This window comes from Alexandromys fortis, unplaced genomic scaffold, assembly GCF_014885135.2.
Source record: "Alexandromys fortis isolate MF-2015 unplaced genomic scaffold, M_Fortis_MF-2015_v1.1 scaffold_99, whole genome shotgun sequence".
NCBI classification, from domain to species: Eukaryota; Metazoa; Chordata; class Mammalia; order Rodentia; family Cricetidae; genus Alexandromys; species Alexandromys fortis.
Window position 1 is genome coordinate 2,060,687 of NW_026067982.1, and position 22,554 is coordinate 2,083,240.

Here is a 22,554-nt window from a genome sequence, read left to right on the forward strand (position 1 = left end):
CTGAGCATTTTATATACTGAAGCATATTTAACAAGAACACCATGAGTGCAGGCTGTTTTTATCAAGAAGAAAATCCAGTCCCTCGCCAAATGAGCAGAACAACTCAAGAGACTGAATAAGAAACAAGTCTAAGGTTAAGGAGACAGCGGACCAGCTCTCTGTCAGTGTCTGGACTCTAGTTCTGTTTGGTTCCCTGGAGTCCCTGCTCTACTACTTGGCCACGCCATTTGTCCTAGTATGGTTTCTGTTGCTGTTATAAAACACTGACCAAAAGCTCTTGGGAAGAAAAGTGATCTTAGGGCTACCAGGTCACAATCTATCACCGAGGGAAGCTAAGGCAGGAACTCAGGTGGGAAAATGGAGGCAGGAACTAAAACAGAGACCATGGAGAAATGCTGCCTACTGGCTTGCTCGCCACAGCTTGCTTAACTTGCTTTCTTACACACCCCAGGACACATGCACAAGGGTGGCATCACCCACAGTCGCCTACCCTCCCACACCAATCAACCATCAAGAAAATGCTACATAAATATACCCACATGCCAGCCCGGTGAAGGCATTTCCTCAGTTGGGTTCTTTCCTCTCGGGTGACTCATTAGTATCAAGTCGACAAAAACTAACCCTCACACCATCTCTCAAAAAAAAAAAAATGCAGTGTCCATGGAGGCTAGTGGTTAAGATTTGATCCCTTCAAATATAAATAAATGAGACGTGTCCATTCAGGACCAAATTACAGAAATCCTTTTACAAATACTCATTCTTTGTTTTAATTTTTAAAGTTTGTTTCTCTTATTCATTCGTATAATTGAAGCACAACACGCAAGTGTTAGATGTAACTCCGTGGCTGTGACTCCTGACATTCAGATCAATTACACTTGTCTCGGGAGTGTGTTCATGCTGTGCACACTTGCCACACTTGCCCTCCGAGTGCACGCCCCCCTAGCTGCCAGCACTCAGAAGCTGTGCTTGTGATCAAGGAATTCACTCTTGCATGAATTGCGGGCTTCTAAATTACGTATCCTACTCACTATCAGAAGCCCATTTTCCTTTACTTTGTAAAGGAAAACTCACTGTGTGTGTAGTCCTAGATGACGCTAAACTCAGGAGACGCCTGCCTCTGCCTCCTGAGTGCTGGGATTTCAGGCGCGTGCCTCACCCCTGCCTGGCTCACTCACATTTAAAGGGCATAGATCTCTATTTTAGATACCCAAAGTAAATCAAATAAAGTAAAACGTGTGAGTCTCAGTTAGCAAGCCTTAATTATATGAATTTCTTCCCATTTCCCCAATACAAATGGCTTTTATAGTATAGCCTTAACTTTTTTAATTAAAAAGTAAATACCACTTAAATATTCTAAAAGCGTTTTAGATGATTCACTTGAGTTTATACAAATAACATGAATACTGTTTCCCTGGGTGTGCACGCTACATTGTGTTATGTACAAAGACAAGAGATACAGGTGTAAATGTGTCACAAATGTAGTACTATGAAAGTCACTTTAGCCCGTGCTTAAAATAGAACAGAGTTTAAAAAGAAGATTGAAGACTCCAAAAAACATGCTCAGAAAGGGATAAATCTCCAAAATATAAAAATAAATAAATAAGCTTTTAAATAATACCAATAATAATTCATACAAAATTCCATTTCTCCATCAACTGACAGTGGTGTGGAAAGGGGAGAACAAACTGTGTCCCTGACGAAATACTTTAACAGTAATGGAAACTGAACTAGCCCCCAAATTACTAACCTTCACAACCAGCAGTTTGATTTCAATACCAGCAAAGGAAAGGACAGCCATTAAGTAAAATTATCACTGTAAGACATTCATAAAAGGACACAGAATTAATTCATCATTAGAGTTTCATAAGTCAGCCCCAAACTGCTGTCAAATAATATTCACAGCTTAATCATTTGGACCACTTCATAAAGAAATTCTTAAGCTTTTTAAACTTTTCTTTGTATGTGGTCATGGATGTATGAAAGAGGAGAGGAACCATTACAACAGCTTAGTTAATAGATACTGTTCTTCGTGCATGGGGCAGAAGTCAAGATTTAATGCGACCAATCCCGTAAGGGTACTATTATTACCTCAATTCTGTATGCCACATACAAATAAGAAACACAAAACTCTAACAAGAAATGCCATCCCAACACTGACACTATGAAAACATATTTTCACCTGGCTTTACTGATGATGGCATATTTTATGTCCTTTATAATCAATCATACTTATAACTATTACTAATAAAAAGAGATCAGCAAGTATTTCTTTTTAATTTTTATTTTTGTAAACTTTACAATGAAAAAAAATCAAACATTGAAACTAATCAGGGCTGAAATCTATACATTTCAATTAATTTCATTACATTTAGAGCAGCATTCTGAATCTGTGGAGCTTCACGTTGGATTTTACACTTTCGTTATCAAATATATATTTATGCATTTATCCTTGACCAAAAACAAAACAAAAAATGTATGACAGAGTTAGAATGAAGGAGGAGGAAATTTTTTAAAAAAATAATTTGGTCTTTAAAGATTTCTTCTATAGTCTTTTATTTTTATTTTGTTTTTAATTTTTTTCTTGTTTTATTTTCTTGTTTTTGTTTTGTTTTGGGTGAGGTTCTTTTGCTTTGTTTTTCCCCCAAGACAGAGTTTCCCTGTATAGCCCTAGCTGTCCTGGAACTAGCTCTGTAGATCAGGCTGGCCTTGAACCCCTCCCTGTCTCTGCCTCCCGACTGCTGGGATTAAAGGCTTGCACCACCAACAAGTCTGGCTCATCCTTTATGTAGTCTTTTTGGCTTACTCCTCTTGGATTTTGTTTATTTGTTGTAAGCATTTCTTAAATATACAACTACTTTTACCTTGTAGATGCCACAAAAACATGCTGCCCCCAGTTCATAATTTATCTAAGAAGCCATAACAAAGAGATATTGAATAATGTAAGATTAAATTGGAAGACTCATCCATAGAAAAATTTATATATCAGAAGCTATATACCAAATTAATCTCTCTCCTCTTTTCTCTCTTTGCCTCTTTCTGTTCAGTCTATTATTATACACTAAAGGCACAAGCTTCCTTGCATTATTTTGATAAAGAAAATGTAGGCCAATCCATTCATCATGCCCATTACAATAAACGAAGTGACACTCGCTAGAATACTGTCTGCAGGAAATTACCTCTATTGGCTCCAACTGCTCCTCCAAGTATGTACGCAGACAACTGTTTGTTTACTAAGCTTCATGACGGCCTATTGTAACTGATAAAACACTGAATGCTTCTAACCTTTCGTGTCCATGCTTTGCAAGAAAATGTTTATTTTTCTTGGCAGGAAATTAACGGAAAATGGGAAGAAAGGGCCAGACTACTTTCGTGTGTAAGTGAATTGGGATTTTTAGAGAACTGTTTCCCACTAGAACTTTGTCTACACACAACTTAATCGACAAAATTTACAACGTTTACAGCTCTTAACAGATTGTGTCTGTTCTTAAACCTATAAATAAACTTTTTGATCACATCAAACCCAGGTTCGGAGTCCAGTTATTTAAAGTGGAATTGGAAAGCCAGAACATAGCTACAGTTAAAGAGATGCCAAGAAGACTCAATCCTAGTAGCAAAGCTGTTTTCTGCTTCCTCCATGTGCCAAGGATGCTGCTTGCTCAGGGCCTGCTCCTGTGATCGTTGAAGCCTGAGCCTCATGACCTCACTCAGTGAGATGCCAGGTCTAATGCCAAACCAAACACAACTGTTTTCATACTGAAGTTCCAAATTAGGAAGAGGCTAATTACTTAAATTTAAATTGGAAGGGAAAAAATTTTTGAGAGTCTATAAATCAGAAGGCCCTTAGAAACTGGAATGAATATGGGAGGGAGGAAATGAACTCATGTGTATAAAAACAAATTTTTATTCACCTCTCTCAAGAATGTAAAAAAATAAAGTTTAAGTAAAAAAAATCCTCATCTGATGTTTAAACATAGTCCTCTTTACAGACTTCGAATAGATAGGAATTGATTATTGGTAAGTAAGGCAGACATGTCAGGGTAATAAAAATAAGCTGTCCCAAAGAGAATCAGATAATTAATTAAAGTAATCAGCAGAGAATAAACAATTTATTAATTAAAGTTCACAACTTTCCAGGATACTTTTTCTATTATTAGAAAGACATAGAAATTTAAACGTATTACCTCAGGGCTTCTGAATTTTTCCTATTTTGTACATCTATAATTTTTCACATAGGAGAGCATTCAAAATGTAAATACAGGCAAAAATGAGCAACTAAACATACAGAAAACTCGAGTCACTCCCAGAATGAACACTTTCTGAACTATTCTATTTATAGCTGACAAACTAATATATAAGTTGTGCTTAAGCTGGGCCATCCCTTGCATGAACTTAAATTTAACAATACTTAAATGCCATAAATCTGCCGAACTCTACTTCTGATTAAATTAATCCAATATTCACAGTGCCAGAAAAGAACCTAATAATATGAAAGCAAGGATACATTAGGTCTGAGACACCCAGCATAAGAAATACTCCCATACTGACAAAGCCGAGCCCAGAAGTCTAAACTTTAAGTTGTGTCACAAAAACTGGGAGCGACTTGGTCTAAATAACATGAATAAACAACTTGGGACTTAAATAATAACAACCTCAGATGACCCAAAGTCTCAATAATCTTGGTCTCTCAATTCCTATAGGACTCATAGACTGAGTCAGGTGGTAGAGCAGGTGACTAATATTCTTAGGTCACTTTTTCTTAGTTCTTTTTAAACTCACAGAAAGGTCACAGCTATGGACAATTCTTCTCCTAGCGCTGCAGAAGGACAGGCTCCAGTGAGAAGGAAATACCTTGATTCAGCCGACTATGGCCAGCCACTGGAAAACAGTAACACTGCAATAGCAGCATCTGAAAGAAAATACGCTAGCTATTCCAGGCAGGATTAGAGAAACAAGAAGAAAAATAAAGCCAGATTATAACAGTCACTACTCAGTTGTTGCAAAAGAAGGCAGACACCTGAGTTAGTAGGGAAGAAGAGCAGAAATAACCAGATAGACTGAGATAGTCTACAGACAATCAGCAGTCAAAGAATCATTAGTGTGGGCAGCAACCGAGAACAACCCCTTGACACCTCAGGCCTCCATACACAAAAGAAAACATGTGCATACACACCTGCACACATGATCATGCCAGAGATACGTGCACAGTCATGTACCACAGTTGAGGGATGTTTGATCACACTGTGAACCCCGAGTTTGCATTAATGAAATAAAACCTTGAGTCAGGAGGCGAAGCCAGCAACTAGGTAGCTGGAAGAAGCCATTGGGAGTTAGAGGAAGGAAGTCTGGAACAGGGATAGAGAAATGCAGAGGAAGGAGTAGGGAGGTACTTGGAGTTTCGCAGTCTTTTTTTTTTTTTTTTTCTGGCTGGGGACAGCAGAAGAGACTCTCTCTTGTTGGGTGGCTGGTTAAGGAGAAAGGTCAACTGGTTGCTTCTTGGTCTCTCTGAGTTAGCAGGTTTTCACCCCAGTATCTGGTTCCCAAGTCTTTGTTGGTAAAATAGAACGATATAAACTTAGTTAAAAGCTACATTTGGCTGCAGGCAGAGGTGGTTCCGTTGGGAGCAGCAGGGGCAGTGATGGCAGAGCTGCAGTCAGTAGCTGAAACAGCAGTGGATCCAGGTGCATCCACTGTGCCAATGATAAAACAACATATCACACATATACAAACACCAAAAACATTGATAATTTACTAAATAACAGAAGAAGAAAGAATAGCTAAAAAAAATAGCTTGATACAACAAAGACTTAAGATCTTTTGTTTGTTTGTTGTTTTTTCTTTTATGGTTTTTCGAGACAGGGTTTCTCTGTAGCTTTGGAGCCTGTCCTGGAACTCACTATGTAGACCAGGCTAGCCTCAAACTCACAGAACTCCACCTGCCTTTTCCTCCTGTGTACTGGGATTAAAGGCGTGCGCCACCACTGCCCTGAAAGACTGAAGATCTTAATTTGCCCAAAGCGCTAAAAGAGAATTAAAACCAATCAGTCTTCAAACTACTCATAACAACACATCCACAAAAACAGTGAAGTCTGACAATCGTGGGAATTATCACACAGGTGTCAACGACGTGTTACAGGTCCAGAAGATGATGCAATCGATCCTGAGTAGAAGCCAGAACATTTGAAGATGAGTGATGGTGAAAGCAGTGAAATTCGTGTCAGATCATGGTACTGTCTCTTCAAAACGTCCCTTGACCTACCCCCAATCTCTTCGTACTAACCAAGTCCAGTCACTGGCATTTGTGACTGTGATACTTCATCAAACAAACTATGGGACCCAAGCAAATCAAGTCAGTTTCCAAAGTCTCCCAAGACACCATTTATTGTGCTACTCTTACTGCCCAGATGACTCTGGAGACCACCAATGACTTTGAGAACCAATCATCTGCTCCCCAAACAATCACTTCTTGAAGGCCCCTCCTACCTTTTACCTGAGCTCCTCTAAACTTGGTCATAAACAATATCAAATTACTTTACCCTAGCTAAAGAGCAGACACAGCCTTTTTGTCAAGATCATGTAATATTTAGCTTCTGGCACCAGAAACTCTAAGACTCCATACGGGCTCTCTGACTTCACCATTATGTAACGCTGGACCGGTCCATCTGTATTCTTACTGACATCATCTGCAGGAACAAAGTCAGTCTCTGGGGAGGTGGGTGATGTGTGGATTTGTGTCAAGTTTTAATAGTTAGTGGGGCGAGTTTATAAATATCCGTATATTTTGTGAAGATGACTATAGATTCATATTAGGTAATAATATCACTTTATTACATAATTGGTAATCAATATAAATGCTCAAAGCCTAGATAGGGGAAGGGAGAAAGAACAATAGATAATTGTTTTGTCTATATTTGCAGACTCTGTAAGCCTACTGAGACTTCTGATTTTGTATCCCAATTCCAATTTAAGTTCCCTGAAGCTTACATCCATAAAGCAAACAGAGCTTAGTGAGCCTTTTAAGCCGAGTCATCTTAGAACGGCAATAACCAACCCCATTTTTGAATGTCTGTAATTCAAGAAATGTTAAGCTCCTTTTCTGCTGTTCTATAATTTTATGTATTGGTTTGCTAGAGTCTTCCTAGCTTGTCTGTGCTATCTATACCAATGCTCTCCAGTCGACACTTCTACAATGATGATACACTCCACGTGTGTACTATCCAACACGGTAGCCTCTAGCCCCTGAAGCTATTGTGCATTCGAGACACAGTTAATGCGTCTGCAGCATGACTTTCCTACTTTAATCCAAATCTAAACAGGCACAGTCATCTTCGACTGTGGCTACCATTTTAGACAGCTTGGGCCCACAGTAAGTATGCCACAGACAAGGTTCCTTCCCACAGGTGCCCATGCACCGCCCTGATTCATCTTGACACTCATGGCATTCCCTCTGCTTGGATTTCTGTCCGCCCCCCTCAGTGTCAAACGCCTCCTCATTTTTCCAAGCCAGTTCATTTGGTACCTTTCCACGACCCTTCATTCCTTTTCTTTCTCCGAGAGAAACAGAATAAGAAAAGCTACAGTTTAGGAACATTGCAAACTAACATTTGAAACCCAGGAATACTCTCTCTACATCAAAATTCACTACATTTTAACCAAATTTTGTGCCTCAATTTTCTCACCTGTAAAATACTAACATGAATTCAAATCTTGCAAATTTGTTTTAAACTGAAAATTCAGAGTAGGAGCTAGAGAGATGGCTCGGCAGTTAAGAGCACTGTTTGTTCTTTCAGAGGAACAGGGTTCAATTCCCACATGGTGACTCAACTATCTGTAACTACGGGTCCTGGGTATCTAGTGCCCTCTCGGGCTTCCATTGGCACCATACATATTTGTGGTACACAGACAAACATACAGGCAAAACACATACACATAAAACATTTTTTTTTAAAAAAGAAAATCTGAATAACATTATCATGTAGTCAATATTTTTGTCTATTTACATAAATCGCTATGGAAGGTTGTGATGGCTAATCTCCACTATCAACTGGACTAACTTAGACTCGCCTGGGAGTACCTGCTGAGGGAATTTCCAGAGAGAAGGAAATGGGCTGAGAAGTCCCAGGCTGAAAATGGGTAAAACCAACCCATGGTCTAAGGGCCCAGACTCAATGAAGTGGGGAAAAGCAGAAAGTTGTGCCTGATCCAGCATGACTCTTTCTGATTCCTCTCATTCGTGATGTGGCTTGCTCAGCCATGCCTTCCCTACCATGATGGGCTGAACCTTCTGAAACCACAAGTCAAACCAAAAAGTTCCTCCTGTAAGCTGTTTGCGATGCTCATGTCGACAAGAACGGGAACTAAAGCAACAGGCAACATTGAGGTTTTCACTGCATTTCCATAACAACTTTATATGGGATATGACATTCCTTTATTTATCCATTCGCAAGTGTAACAGTTTTTATTCGTTTATTCATTCAAAGACACCACACACATCTGGTAAGAAACTGGAGGTAAAGGACTGAACAAACAAAATCTTTGAGCTTGCAGATCTTATATTTGAGAGGAAAAGACAGAAATAAACAAGAAAATTATATGTGTGTGTTTGTGTATAGACAGCATATATATATACACACACACTATACTGTAAATAGTATGAGCGACATGAAAAAATAAAATAAGTAAAGAATTGAAGAACGTTATTTTCTAGAAAAGGCTGCATCACAAAACCTTACTGGTAACGTAATAGTTGGGCAGGGAACTATATATAACACCAAAATCAGCTATATGGCTATATTTAGGAAGAGTGCTCCAGGAAAGGCACAGAATTGCTGAGGGTCAATACACTGAAGATTCCATACTAGATGCAAGAAATACACAAATGAACAAAAGTGATTGGGGACTGCAGGGACTACGCATTACCATGATTTGATGAAAAGCGTAATACCTTAGAAACAGAATGGTGGCACACGAGTGTAATTCTAGCGCTTGGGGGGTGGAAACAAGAGGACTGAGAATTCAAGGCCATCCTGAGTTACATTTACATTCTGTCTCAAATACCAAAAAGAAAAGTAAATAAATAAATTTATAAAGAAAAGAGAAAAATACAATGAGAGGAAAGAGATATTGTTTCTCCTGTACAGAAGAAGATATTGAGAAATTAAGGACAAACTACCAAATTATAAAACATGCATTTAAGCCCATGAAGTGACACTTAATCTCACTGTTTTGTTAATATGCCATCCTCTCCCTTTTAATAAAAATTCTCCAAAGAGAACCCCAGGCGACAAGGACTGTGGACAAGTCTCCAAAATGCCCTCAAAAGCAGGGTGAGCGCAGAGAGGAGACAATGATGGAGAAAAGTGAAAACCCACTCTCGACAAAACACAGAAATTCCATCATAACTAAAGAGGGCATGACTAAAGGAAAGAGATATTTGGGGAATTCCAGATTAAAAACAATAAATAATATGCACAACATGCCAGAAAAGTGATGTTTTCAAAGTGGGACAGAATGAAAGAGAACTGTTTAAATAATCCAGCACTCACCCCATCAATAGAGAAATATCTAGAGGGGTTTGAAAAAGGGGTAAGATGGGGAACAAAGAAGAAATCAAGGTCGCCATGACAGATAATAACTGAACTAGTGACCAGTTAGCAAAACACATCAGGATTAACTGGCCCTCTCTGCTTCAATATTTTCTTTGTTGTAATTCTTAGGATTTAAAATAGTTTGTTCCAAAGCTGATTCCTATAACTTAGCAATCTAGTCCACAACTAGATTACCAACACATTAGCAAATAAAGAAAATTCCAGAACCATATGGGAAAAATTCTCACCATACCATCATAATCCTTTTAATCTCTATGAAAATATATTATTACTCATAAGTGTTATGCTTTTTGAGTAATTTCCAAGTGATATATATCCATTCTCAATATACATCTATTTCTGATTATCTAAGAAAAAGAAAGGAAGAAAGATAGAGAGGGAAGGGGGAGGGAGGGAGGAAGGGAGGGAGGGAGGGAGGGAGGGAGGGAGGGAGACTCGGAATTATATAAAGAAGAATGTATCAACTTTATTGCATCCTCAGAAGGCTTTGTCTATCAGTAAGATCAGTGTTTGCATTCATTCATTTCTGTATATGTGTTTGATGAATCTCGTATGTATATAGAAATTTTTAGCAAACTTTCTTTTCTGCAGGCTGGCTTTAAAATCATGATCCTCCTGCCTCAGCCTCTGGGGTTCTGGGATACATCACCCCAGCTCGTTTGTTATCATACTTTTAACAAAATCTTTTATTGTACTATTTTTCAATTAAGAATGAAGAACAATTTGCCTGACTTACAATACGAATTTAATAAAGGCAAAATATTCTACTATAAAGCAGCAGTTCTCCGTTCAAGCAGAGAATGCTGATTTGTGAGTTTACCCCTAAATAAATAACCATCTATTTCTCAATCCTGAGCTAGTGTGGGATTTCTTTTAAGAGTCCGTTCCACATTCTGCCTTTGATATGATACGATACCCTGAACAAGAGAAATCCATTGCTCTTGACAGGAAAGTCACAGAAGCTGGGGCTTCAAAGGGGCAACATTACATCTCCAGCAGAAGACCAGGGCAGTAAGTGTGGTTAGTGTTCTGCTCGCCCGCTCTCCTTCCATACAGCTAGGAATCCTCCTCAAACCAAGACAGACCTTCACAGATCAGTTAAGTCATCAATACAAGTACCCCACATGCCAACCCAACCTCATTAAACCTTCACCGAGACTCAACTCCTAGGTACTTCAGATCCTACCAAGCTGACAATGGAAATCAACCATCACAGCTACCAATTTATCTTATGGCCTGTAGAAGTATAGTGCTGTAGAAAAAATCTACAGGCCATTCCTAAACACTAACAACAACAGAAATCCACCAATAAGCCATTTTATTTGAGAATGCAAGAGTGGTTCATTACTAGAAAAAAAATTTATAAATAAGTGCCATACATTAGTAGAATAAGAGCAAAAATCCTTGTGATTTATCACTGCAGCTAGAAAGACAGTTATTAAACCCCACATTGTTCTATTACGTAAGGAAAGAACTTTAGCCAGCAACAAAGCTTTCTAACATGAAAATCTCTTGTGTTAGGGGTCTTTTCACATCAGGACAAACAAGACCCCATTATCCCTGTGCATACTTAAAATGATAAAGTATGAGCTCGGAACCAAAAGAATTTCCACTGCATATGTGATTCCCCACACGGAAAACATAGGAAATTCACAAACCACTTTAACAAGTTAGGAACACTAAAGTTCCTGACTCCAAATCTACCTATAAAAAGCAATCTTTCTACAACAATTTGATTATGTAACAAAAATAACTCCTGCTAAAAAGAAATATTTAAAACCACGACTAAACGAACATGAAAATAATATACAAAGCATTAGTGACAGAACTCTGCATAAAAATCTCCTAAGTAGAGAAATAAACCATTTTCATGACTGAATATCATAATCTTCGCAGTTTAGGAATCCAAATACTAACATATTTCCAAGAGGACTTTTGAGTGTGAGCAAAGAGGCAGCTAGACAGATTCCCAAATGATTAGTGCCAGACACAGACAGACAAAAACTTCTCCCCCTCCTGGCTTGGTTTTTTGGAGTATTTTTTTCCCCTTTGGGTTTTTTTTCAAGACAGGGTTTCTCTGTAGCTTTGGAGCCTGTCCTGAAACTCACTCTTGTAGACCAGGCTAGCCTCAAACTCACAGAGATCCACCCGCCTCTGTCTCCCAAATGCTGGGATTAAAGGCATGTGTCACCACCACCTGGCCAAGAACTTCTTTTTAAAACATCAAATCCCACACTTCAAGGATGACGGAATTTTATTTATTCCATATCTGGTCTTATTGGTGTCAGAGAAAACAACTGAAGTTCAGCAAGCAAACCAACTAATATTAAGTCAAAAGACAGATGAGTTTACCCACTCGATAAATGCACCAAACAGGCCAGCAAACCACTGATTCTTAGTAGTACAATAAATATTAACTTAAAAGAGGAAAGAAATCTTTCTTCTTTTTCCTTCTTTCTTCAGTGCTGGATACTGAACCCAGGGCCTTGTGCTTGCTACTCAAGTGCTCTGCCGCTGAGCTACAGCCTCAGAAGACCAAACAAACAAAATCTCAAATCTTAGCCTCGATGAGATCAGATGCCGCAGTTTAGAACTCCACACAAGTGTGCTAAGAAGTGTGGAAAGCATGGCAGGCACAATTCCACAAAGCCCATGACAGTGCTCACACTCAGTGAGCATGCCAGAGTCAAGGAGCGCCACTGAAGGTCCCCACATCCCCTCCAGAAAACCTAGAGAATCAGTCATACAGGAAAAGGAGAGAACAAGGAAGGCTACAGGGAGGAACAACTCGTTAAGGAAACAATCAGCTCCTCTCACCAGCTGAGAACAGTCTTCCACAGTGGTTCAGAAAACACCAGCTCACAGGAATTTCCCACAGGCATTCCCAAGTGTGTTAGTCACAGCAGCCAACAGGAATGGACCAAGAAGTATACTTTTATTATGGTTTAGATGTTTTTTTCTGTTTTTCATTTTTACTTCCCCACTACTTTAATTTTTTAAGATATAAACTTTTTTCTTTTATTAGTTTGTTGTTTAAATAGGGTCTCACTTTGTAGCCCAAAATACTTTGGAACTCATGATAATCTTCTTGCCTCAGCCTCCCAAGTACTGGGAATAGAGGTATAAACTACCACATCCAAGCAAAAACTGTTTTTCTAGACTGTGCTGACTTAATAAATATATATGCAGGATTCCCACTTGTTAACATTTTAATCCGTGTTCATTGAAGTTTCTTAAAAACAGAGAGAATGGAGTTGGAGAGATGCGTTGCAGTTAAAAGTATACACTGTTCTTGTAGAGGACCTGAGTTCATCACCAAGCACCCATGTAGAGGGCTCACAATTGCTTGTAACTCCAGTTCCAGAGGATCCGAGAGCCTGTTCCAATCTGCCCAGACACCTGCATTCACACGCACGTACCCACGTACAGATGGACTTGCGTGCACATAATTAAAGTAAATCCTCAGGTGGTGGTGGGATACGCCTTTAATCCCAGTACTTGGGAGGCAGAGGCAGGCAGATCTCTGTGAGTTCGAGACCAGCCTGGTCTACAAGAGCTAGTTCCAGGACAGGCTCCAAAGCTAAACAGAGAAACCCTGTCTTGAAACACCCCCCCCCCAAAAAAAAACCTTTGAAAAAATAAAGCGAATATTCATGTAACTCGTGTAATGCATCTCAGTATCCTATTCAACATTCAAGGAACAATTTAAGTGTCAATTCTATCCTGAAAATTGTTACAGTAACAAAATTAACTGTTTCTACATCTTAAATATACTGTAGGGATAATAAAGCCAGTAATTAGTGAATCTCTACTATATGCCAAGGCTTTATAAAAATTTCATCTTAATCTTCTTGATAGTTTCATAAATCACTATTATTTATATAACACATGATGGAAACTAAGGAAGAGAAGCCAATACTAAGATGGATAAGTCACTGAGGAAAACACCAGACACTGACCTAAGGCCTCCACAAGCATGTACACATGCCCACACATGTATGCACGCTTCCCCCAAATAAAGGACCTAAGATTCCAGCATTAACACTCTAACTTAAGCTATATTTGTCATCCTGTTGCAAATAATGACAAAATTAGAAAAATAAATACTGAAAAGAATTATTGTCACACACTGAACAAAGTAGTATAAAACTGTGATCTGTAAAAAAATGAAAATTAAGCCCCAGATCACCTAGTGCACACTAGAGAATGATAACACTGCTAGGGTGCAGTCAGGTTATGCTAGGGTGGCAAAGTTCAGAGTTCAAAGGGTAGGAAGGGATGGAATCTCCAGGACAGAACACTGCAGAGGAGGGAGCTACACAAAGAAGGGCTTACACAATCTGTACAAGGGAGATTGCAGCTACAAACTAATCTGCTTATTCACAGAGTAAACTGGGCAAGGCCAAACAAAGAATCATGAATGGCACATTTTTATTAGAAACAACAATTTTCAGAGCACATACAAGATTATAGGATATTTTGGTCATTAAAGCAGAGACCTCATTCAATATCTAGAGCATTACACAAAAACTCCGGAAGTCATACCCTAATAAAAACCTTAAGTGGACCATGGAGTGATGCTCAAATGTTAGGGTGCATCAAACAACTTGTGATTTATTAAAGTTCACACGTGTGTGGCTGCAAACATGGCTTGGAGGCTAAAAGTACTCGCTGCTCTTGGAAAGGACCAGGGTTCTGTCCCAAGCACCCACGCAGTGCCTTAAAACCTCCTGAAACTCCAGTTCCAGGAGACTGATGCCCTCCTTCTGGCCTCCGCAAGCACCAGCACACACGTGGGACACAGGGATACAGGAAGACAAAATACCTCTACATATAAAATAAAAACCAGTCTTTTAAAAAAAATCTGACCACTTAACCACTGAAATGTGCAACTATGAACATTATGCCAGCAATGCTGGTTGCTGTTAACATTTTAAAAGCTTTTCTCATCTCAAGATCCGTTTTGTCCACTTAGTAATGATGCACATTGAAATTTAATCTGTTTAAAAATAATATTTAGCCCAGAGAGAAAGAATACTTTACTTCATCCTAAAAATAATAGTGGTTAGTGTGTACTTTTAAACCCTTCATTCAACAGTTTACTTTTCCTTCACAATTGCAAATGACTAAGATCAATTTTAAAATTTAGTTTGAAAAGTGATGTAAATACTGAAGATACATATTAAGTGTGAATTTTTCTATAAACACATATAATAACTACCATATAGAATTAAGATAAAAATTATCATATTATTTTAATACTTTATATCCTAAAAAGTACAAATACAAAGAGCACTACTTTTTATTTCGATTATAAAATTTTTGTATAAGAAACAAGTTTAGTAAAATATTTTTTAAATAAACATTCCAAGAAATCAGTAAGTATCAACGTCCCTAGCACCCAGTGGAATGACTGACGCTGACCAGGTAACCAAGCAGAATCTACACATTAATGAACAAGCAGAATCTATACATTAATAAACAAGTAAACACAACTAAGGAATAAACCGACAACCCTGGATCTTCGGGCATGACTGCTTGATTTCACAGCGGTATCTCCTCACAGCTGCAATAAGATTGCCTTGGATTTGGTGAACTGTGTAAAGTATGAATAACATTTCCTGAAAATTTTTTCACTTCTAAACTCCTTTTGACTTCAGAAGTATTTAGAAATGAGTATTCTGGAATAGTTTCTTGCAAAGCAGAGAGGAGTGTTTTAGTAGCAGCATACACCAATGATTTCTGTTGATCAATTTTTGGCCACAAACAAAATTTCTTTTATTGTTTCATGCCCAGAGGAAGTTTACAACACCCTGAAGATTGCACTATTTAATTCCCAACACAGGCACACAGGCTAATCCATTGTTTCCTTTCCTTTCTTCCTTCCTTAATTTTTTATTTTTTGTTTGGTTTTAACATAGAGAAGACAGGATTTCTCTATGTTAACAGCCCTGGCTATTCTGGAACTCACTGTGTAGACCAGGCTGGCCTCAAACTCACAGAGACCCGCCTGTCTCTGCCTCCAGAGTGCGGGGGTTAAAGGTGTGTACCACATTCACCCAGTTTCTTTCCTTTTTTTTCTTTGTTTTAAGAGTTCTCCAAAACAGAAAATTCCTATTAATATGGAGCAAAAGGAAAATCTATCTCTGCTGGTCATCATTTTGCCTCTGGAATGTCCCAACCTCACTCTAGCCTCCCTTTCCAGAATTACCCAGGAAGTATTTGGAGCCAGTCGTTAGGACCCTTTATAGGTAAGTCCTTCATTCTTTTTTTTTTTTATTATTATTAAAAATTTCCACCTCTTCCCATCCTCCCATTTCCCTCCCACTTCCCCCTATTTCCCCTCCCCCTCCCTCTCCAGTCCGAAGAGCAGCAGGGTTCCCTGCCCTGTGGGAAGTCCAAGCCGTCCCCCCTCCATCCAGGTCTAGGAAGGTGAGCATCCAAACAGCCTATGCTCCCAAACAGCCAGTAAATGCAGTAGAATCAAAATCCGGTGTCATTATCATTGGCTTCTCAGTCAGCCCTCATTGTCAGCCACATTCAGAGAGTCTGGTTTGATCACATGCTCATTCAGTCCCAGTCCAGCTGGCCTTGGTGAGCTCCCATTAGATCAGTCACATGGTCTCCGTGGGTGGACGCACCCCTCGCGGTCCTGACTTCCTTGCTCATGTTCTCCCACAGGGAAATGCAAATCAAAACAACTTTGAGATACCATCTTACACCTGTCAGAATGGCTAAAATCAAAAACACCAATGATAGCCTTTGCTGGAGAGGTTGTGGAGTAAGGGGAACACTCATCCATTGTTGGCAGGAATGCAAACTTGTGCAACCACTTTGGAAATCAGTGTGGCAGTTTCTCAGGAAACTGGGAGTCAACCTACCTCAGGATCCTGCAATTCCACTCTTGGGAATATACCCAAGAGATTCCCAATCATATTATAAAAGCATTTGTTCAACTATGTTCATAGCAGCATTATTTGTAATAGCCAGAACCTGGAAACAACCCTCAATAGAAGAATGGATAAAGAAGGTGTAGCACATATACACTTTAGAATTCTACTCAGTGGTAAAAAACAATGACATCTTGAATTTTGCATGCAAATGGATGGAAATAGAAAACACTTTACTGAGTGAGATAACCCAGACCCAAAAAGAGGAATATGGTATGTACTCACTCATAAGTGGATTCTAGCCATAAACAAAGGACATTGAGCCTATAGTTCGTGATCCTAGAGAAGCTAAATAAGAAGGTGAACCCAAAGAAAAACATATAGTTATCCTCTTAAATATTGGAAGTAGACAAGATTGCCAGGCAAAAGTTGGGAACAGGGGGGTGGAGGTGGGTTGGGGAAAAGAGGAGATGGGGAGAGAAAAGGGAGAAGGGGAGGATTAGGAAGAGCTTGGGGGACTGGGATGGTTGAGATGGAGGAAGGGTGGATATGGGAGCAGGGAAGAAGATATCTTAACTAAGGGAGCCATTTTAGGGTTGGCAAGAGACTTGGCTCTAGAGGGGTTCCCAGGTGTCCAAGGGGATTTCTCCAGCTAGGTCCGTGGGCAGCAGAGGAGAGGGTGCCTGAAATGTCCTTATCCCATTGCCACACTGATGAATATCTTGCATATCACCATAGAACTTTCATTTGGCAATGGAAGGAGATAGAGACAGAGACCCACATTGGAGCACTGGACTGAGCTCCCAAGGCCCAAATGAAGAGCAGAAGGAAGAAGTCCTTCGTTCTTTACTTTGGTCATATGAGAGGAAACTCCCCTTATCATCTTAGCCATTTTCTCATAGATGTGCCTGAGACTCTTTACTCTCAAAATGTGCCAATCAGGCTAATCTGGTGCAGAATTTTAAAAGGCTATCATCAGTCTTGTTCCAGACACTCTGTTAAGGTAGTCCAAGAGCATAACGCATTTTGGTAGGAGCATGGCAAAGTTGTTCATACTGAGTTTGTACTTAAGTGAAAGACATCATTCAAAGCAAAAGAGCAGCTCCATCTGCAGCTGCAGGGCAATACCTTCTTCAAGAGGGTGGGCTTTCCACACTGTCAACTCCTTATCACAAACAAGTACTTACTATAGACAAAACATGCTGGGACGACACAGTGCAGAAATTCAGTCACTGCCTAGCTGTTAGGTAGTAAATAATGACAGTCAGTAATTCTATGGGATAGACTTCTGACAATAAAAGACAACCCTCTGGGCAAGCAAAAGAATTGGCTGTGTGGAGAAAAAAGGCAAAATTTGGGGTAAAAGCACAGAGTCTATTATACACGCTGACAGAATCCAGCAACTAAGCTACTGAACTTGTAGAATTTTTAGTAATTTAAAAAAAATTAGTTTTTTATTTGTTTTATTTTGTTGGTTTTTTTTTTTATTTTGTTTTGTTTTTATCTGACTTCCTTATAAGAAGCATGGGCACAGGCGGCACCTTTAATCACAGAGCTTTCAAAGTCCGGCAGATCTCTGTGAGCTCAAGGCCAGCTGGGTCTACACAGCGAGCAAGTTCCAGGACAGCCAGGGCTAAGTAGAAAGATTTGTCTCAAAACAAACAAACAAATAAATAATAAATTCAAAATAAAAACAAAAACAAACAAAACAAAAATAAAAAGAGAAATGAGCAAAATCGGTTAAAAATTGTAAAAAGTCAAACCACTCATATGGCTGCTGTTTGTGAAGGAAGAATAACTTTGTAATTACCCCTAGTTAATTAGGATCAAACCTAAACTCTTAAAAAGACTCATCATGGAAGGACATAGAATTGCCTGAACTGGGATAAATCCCAGGCTGAGCAAGTAAATGCAAGCAGGCAGATTTCAAAGAAAAGCACCAAGTCCTCGAGGCTATGGCTCTGGCATAACACAGGAAATTCCAGGTGAATGCTCTCTACAGTGGAGCCTATGGGGCTGCCTACTACACAGCCCCTCCCTCAAAGGGGAACAACAAAAAAAGGCTCTTTCGGGTTTTTTTTTTTCCTCTCTCATCTCATTTCTCTACCAAACAGGAAAAATAAAAGTAAAAAAAAAAAAAAAAATCACTAACCTGAAGCATTTTTAAAATATCCTTCTAGAAAGTGTGTCTGAAATACCTATCACACATGGAGACATTATGTCTACCAAAGAAATCAGAGGAGAATCATAGGATCTCCTAACTGAAACTTGGAATATCATTTAGTCTAGGGCTTTCCGTTTCCAAAGGTTCATGGCTTCAGTGATTTTCCTGAAGTAAGCTGCAATTAGTGGACACACATCAGGAAACCACCACGCATTAGTCTGTTGCCTCTGTGGTAAGAACATATTTAGGAATATATACTAGTATATAGGAATCATACTTTGCCTAGATGCTGAAGATTTTACATTTTAAAAATCTGCTAACTCAGAAGTGCAATCGTTTTCACTTACACAAAACTGAAACATCATTCTGCAAACTCATAAGTATAGAAAAATGAGTGCTGAAGTTATTACATACTATAAACTACATTTTACAAGCCACATTATAATAGTCTAAATGTGCAGTAATCAAATGTCATCACATGTAATTAAAGATAAATTCAACGTGTCAAAACAAAAGATCAAAGTAATTTTAAAACTGTGGGGCCATCATTTTCAATGGCCTGTTCCTTGATCATGCCTTTAATTCACACAATTTAGCGAATCACAGAGTCTCCTCTACTACAGTTGAAATAAGCCCCCAAAGAAGGCTATTTAAGAAAAATCATAAGCATATAAAAAGTTCTCAAGTCACATCTGTGAAAAATAGTTTTCTATTAAATTTGACTCTGGGGAAAAAACAGGATGTTGTTTTTCATTTTCTGCATCAGATTCTGATCTGAGTGTTTGAGTTATGGGAAGGTCCTCAGCTTCATGGTGTGGCCAGAGAAAAGACATCTGAATTGCCTGTTTTGCCCCCATTTGTTAGTGTTTTCTTTCTTTGCTTGCTTTGTCTTTAATATCTGCCATGTCCATGAAACACTATCTACCACCTAAGCACTTCAATGGAAAACAGCCAGCGGTAGTATCAGTTGGCATTATTCAAATAAATAAGTAGGCTCCACACTTCAATGAAAAACAGTCAAGGGTAGTGTCACTCGGCATTATTCAAATAAATAAATAAATAGACTCCCACTTCAGTTACTTTATTCCTCTAAACTTTGGCTGAACCGCACTGGCTGTTACTTCACTGGGGAGACGATTGCCAAGTTCTCCACAGGCACATGCACACAGACAAACCACAAGATGGAGAATGTCAGCCACTACTCCTCAGACTCTGCTGAGGTATGTGCTGAGTACTGAGGAGCTAGCTCTCTGTAAGAAGAGATGGATGTACGGTTAGAACAGAACTTTGGAGACAAATAACTGAGAAAAGAACTCTTCCCAGATGGTGGCTGCAAAGACCACAGTGGAAAGAACCTGGGTATTCCTCACTGAAACAGGGAAAAAATGATTTAAGGGTTTCCGAATAATTAGGCTTTAAAATCCTAAATAGTCTTAAATGATAAATGTAAGCTCATTGTGGCCCATTTTAAGCAAGTAAATGGCTTCAGGGAAATCAGGGCGTCCCACAATTATCTTTTCAGATGTTGACTGAAATGAAAAATGAAAATAGATATTCTTGAACTTCTTGAAATTATCTTTAAAACTTTGAATTAGTCACTTTCTTATGTTTATTTGATAATAAATGGATAATTTAAAAAACCTTATCCCTAAGATATTTCCACTTTTGAGAAATGTATTTTAAAAGCCAAAGGTCCTTTATGCAAATTTCACTGCCCTGGGTCACCTGGTATGCTCCTGGAACCTGCATATGAGAAAAGTCAGATAATACTGCAAAGGGTTTCCTCAAAGGAAGAATAAAAAGGAACACCACATGTCAGTGAGCTCAGAATTCTCAGTGTTCTGTGCATGTCCCATGTATTATACTTTGTACCATTCAATTTCCTTCAATACTTAAAAAAAAAAAAAAAAAAAAAAAAAAAAACACAAGACCAGACCATCATGTTCCCATTGCTTTCTGGACAGCTCTTGGCAGCTTTAGTTCTGAGAGCTTAACAATCTGATATGTCATTCACTGTTTGTTTTAAATAGCACCTCAATCTACAGAAAAGTAGGATGTTTGACATGGGGATATTTAATTTTTATGATATGTTATGCATCGCATGTTCTTGGAAGTATGGAGAGTGAAGGCTAACTGGATATATCATACATCCACAAAGAATGTATAATCTTGAAAGGAAGACACAACATAAGCAAAAGTGTAGTGTAACATGCAGGTATACACAACAGAATTAAAATTCTGAAAGAAAATACATCAAGTGAAAGCAGTTACACAAATCCCAGTGAGGTATGATACAAAAGTAAGAGTTCATACTCACAATAAACATCAGCGGGAGAAGCTAAGAATTTGATCTCTTAAAGGAAGCTAAAGCGATCCGACAATGAAATTGTTCTCACCATACTTCGGTTAGTGAAATGTTGCTAAAAAGGGTTATACTACGTCAAGAGTTAACAACTGAACATAAACTATATATTGAATAATAAGATATTGAATTAGATCACTATACCATAATAGTATAAGACAACATATTTGTTCTTGAATGATATACATTAAAATAGATTTATAATAAAGATCATAACTTCTATAATTTCTCAACACATGATTCAGAAAAAAGGTACAGTATGTATATGTGTATTTAAGAAACTAAATGAAAAATGCAAAAAACTGAACAATAGATAAAATATGTGAATGGCTTATAAGATTTGACTTATTATACTTAGAACTTTGACTTTTTTATTTTTTTTACATTAATGAACATAAAAGCTAAAATAAAACCTTACAGATTAGGCACAGGGGTGTACACCCGCAGTTCCAGCTGCTCAGGAAGCATGGGAAGGGTTCTAAGAAGATTCTTGAGCCAGTAAGAGCAAACCAACTGGGACAAAATGTGAAGACCACATCTCAAAAGCAAGGAAAAAGATGAAAGAGAAAATAGCTTAGTAACAGATTTGAAAAAAATTTTGAATAGGAAACCAAGGAGAATTGAGAGAGAGTGCATAAGAACAATGTATAATGACATGGGTGCCTGAAAATATCATAATGAAACCCACTACTTTGCATACTAACAAATATTAATATAAATAAACAAACAAACAAATAAATAAATAAATAAGATTTACTAATCTTTTCAGAATGCCTGGATTATGTATATTATTGTGTTTTCTTTGAATTTTTTGACTGTGAAGGAGTTAAGTACAGAGAGACATTTCAATGTATGGGCTGCTAAGCCAAACCAGCATATATGCTAAGACAAACCAGCATATATATTTTAAAGGTATCATGACTTCAGAATTTGTGTTTAAGGATTTGTTGCTCTGGGAAAGAGGTTCTTCTTTTGTTTCATGAGAACCTGTGGAATCCTTCCAGATTAATGTGGTTTGATGGGTCAAGACCCCCCAAAAGATCATTGTGAATAACCCAAAAAATTACTACGACTAACAAAAAGCAGAAAGCAGTTTGGAGAGACCTACACCCAAATTCTCTAAATGATTGTTTATAAATGTTTGCTTACATTTAAAGGGAGATATGATATAGAGATCAATTTATATTGGTATTGATATGGATCTTGGCTTTTGATAGAAATTTAAGGTCAATTTTGTTATTTGTCTATTTTTGCTCTTGATTAACGTATTGTATTTGTGCAGCTCATTTAAAAATGTAACATATTGTAGGCCCATATTTCTATATGACATGGCAGCCAAGCCATCAAGCCATAGGCCACACCTGAGATGGGCCATCTCAGGTGCCAGACAGGCTGCCAGACAGGCTGTCGCTACCCTAACAAAAGGTCAGGATGTTCTTGCTCCTTTCTTTGTAATTTGGAGGTACCTGATAGAAATGATAATTCAAACTTACATGACAACTAACATACACAGCAGACAGGTAGATGTGGACG

General features: G+C 38.4%; 1 protein-coding gene across 12 annotated transcripts in view; it reads right to left on the reverse strand.

Annotated features, from left to right (window-relative positions):
• Positions 1-22,554, reverse strand: part of Rad51b (RAD51 paralog B) — a 599,994-nt gene that overhangs the window by 405,776 nt on the left and 171,664 nt on the right. Inside the window, exon 9 of one of the 12 annotated variants that reach the window (XM_050158447.1) lies at positions 2,323-5,687. The exons of the other annotated variants lie outside the window; for them this stretch is intronic. Within the exon in view, the coding sequence (XP_050014404.1) occupies positions 5,577-5,687 (111 nt within the window). The 3' untranslated portion in view covers positions 2,323-5,576. Of the gene's footprint in view, positions 1-2,322; positions 5,688-22,554 lie in introns of those variants that run through there. 12 annotated transcript variants of the gene reach the window in all.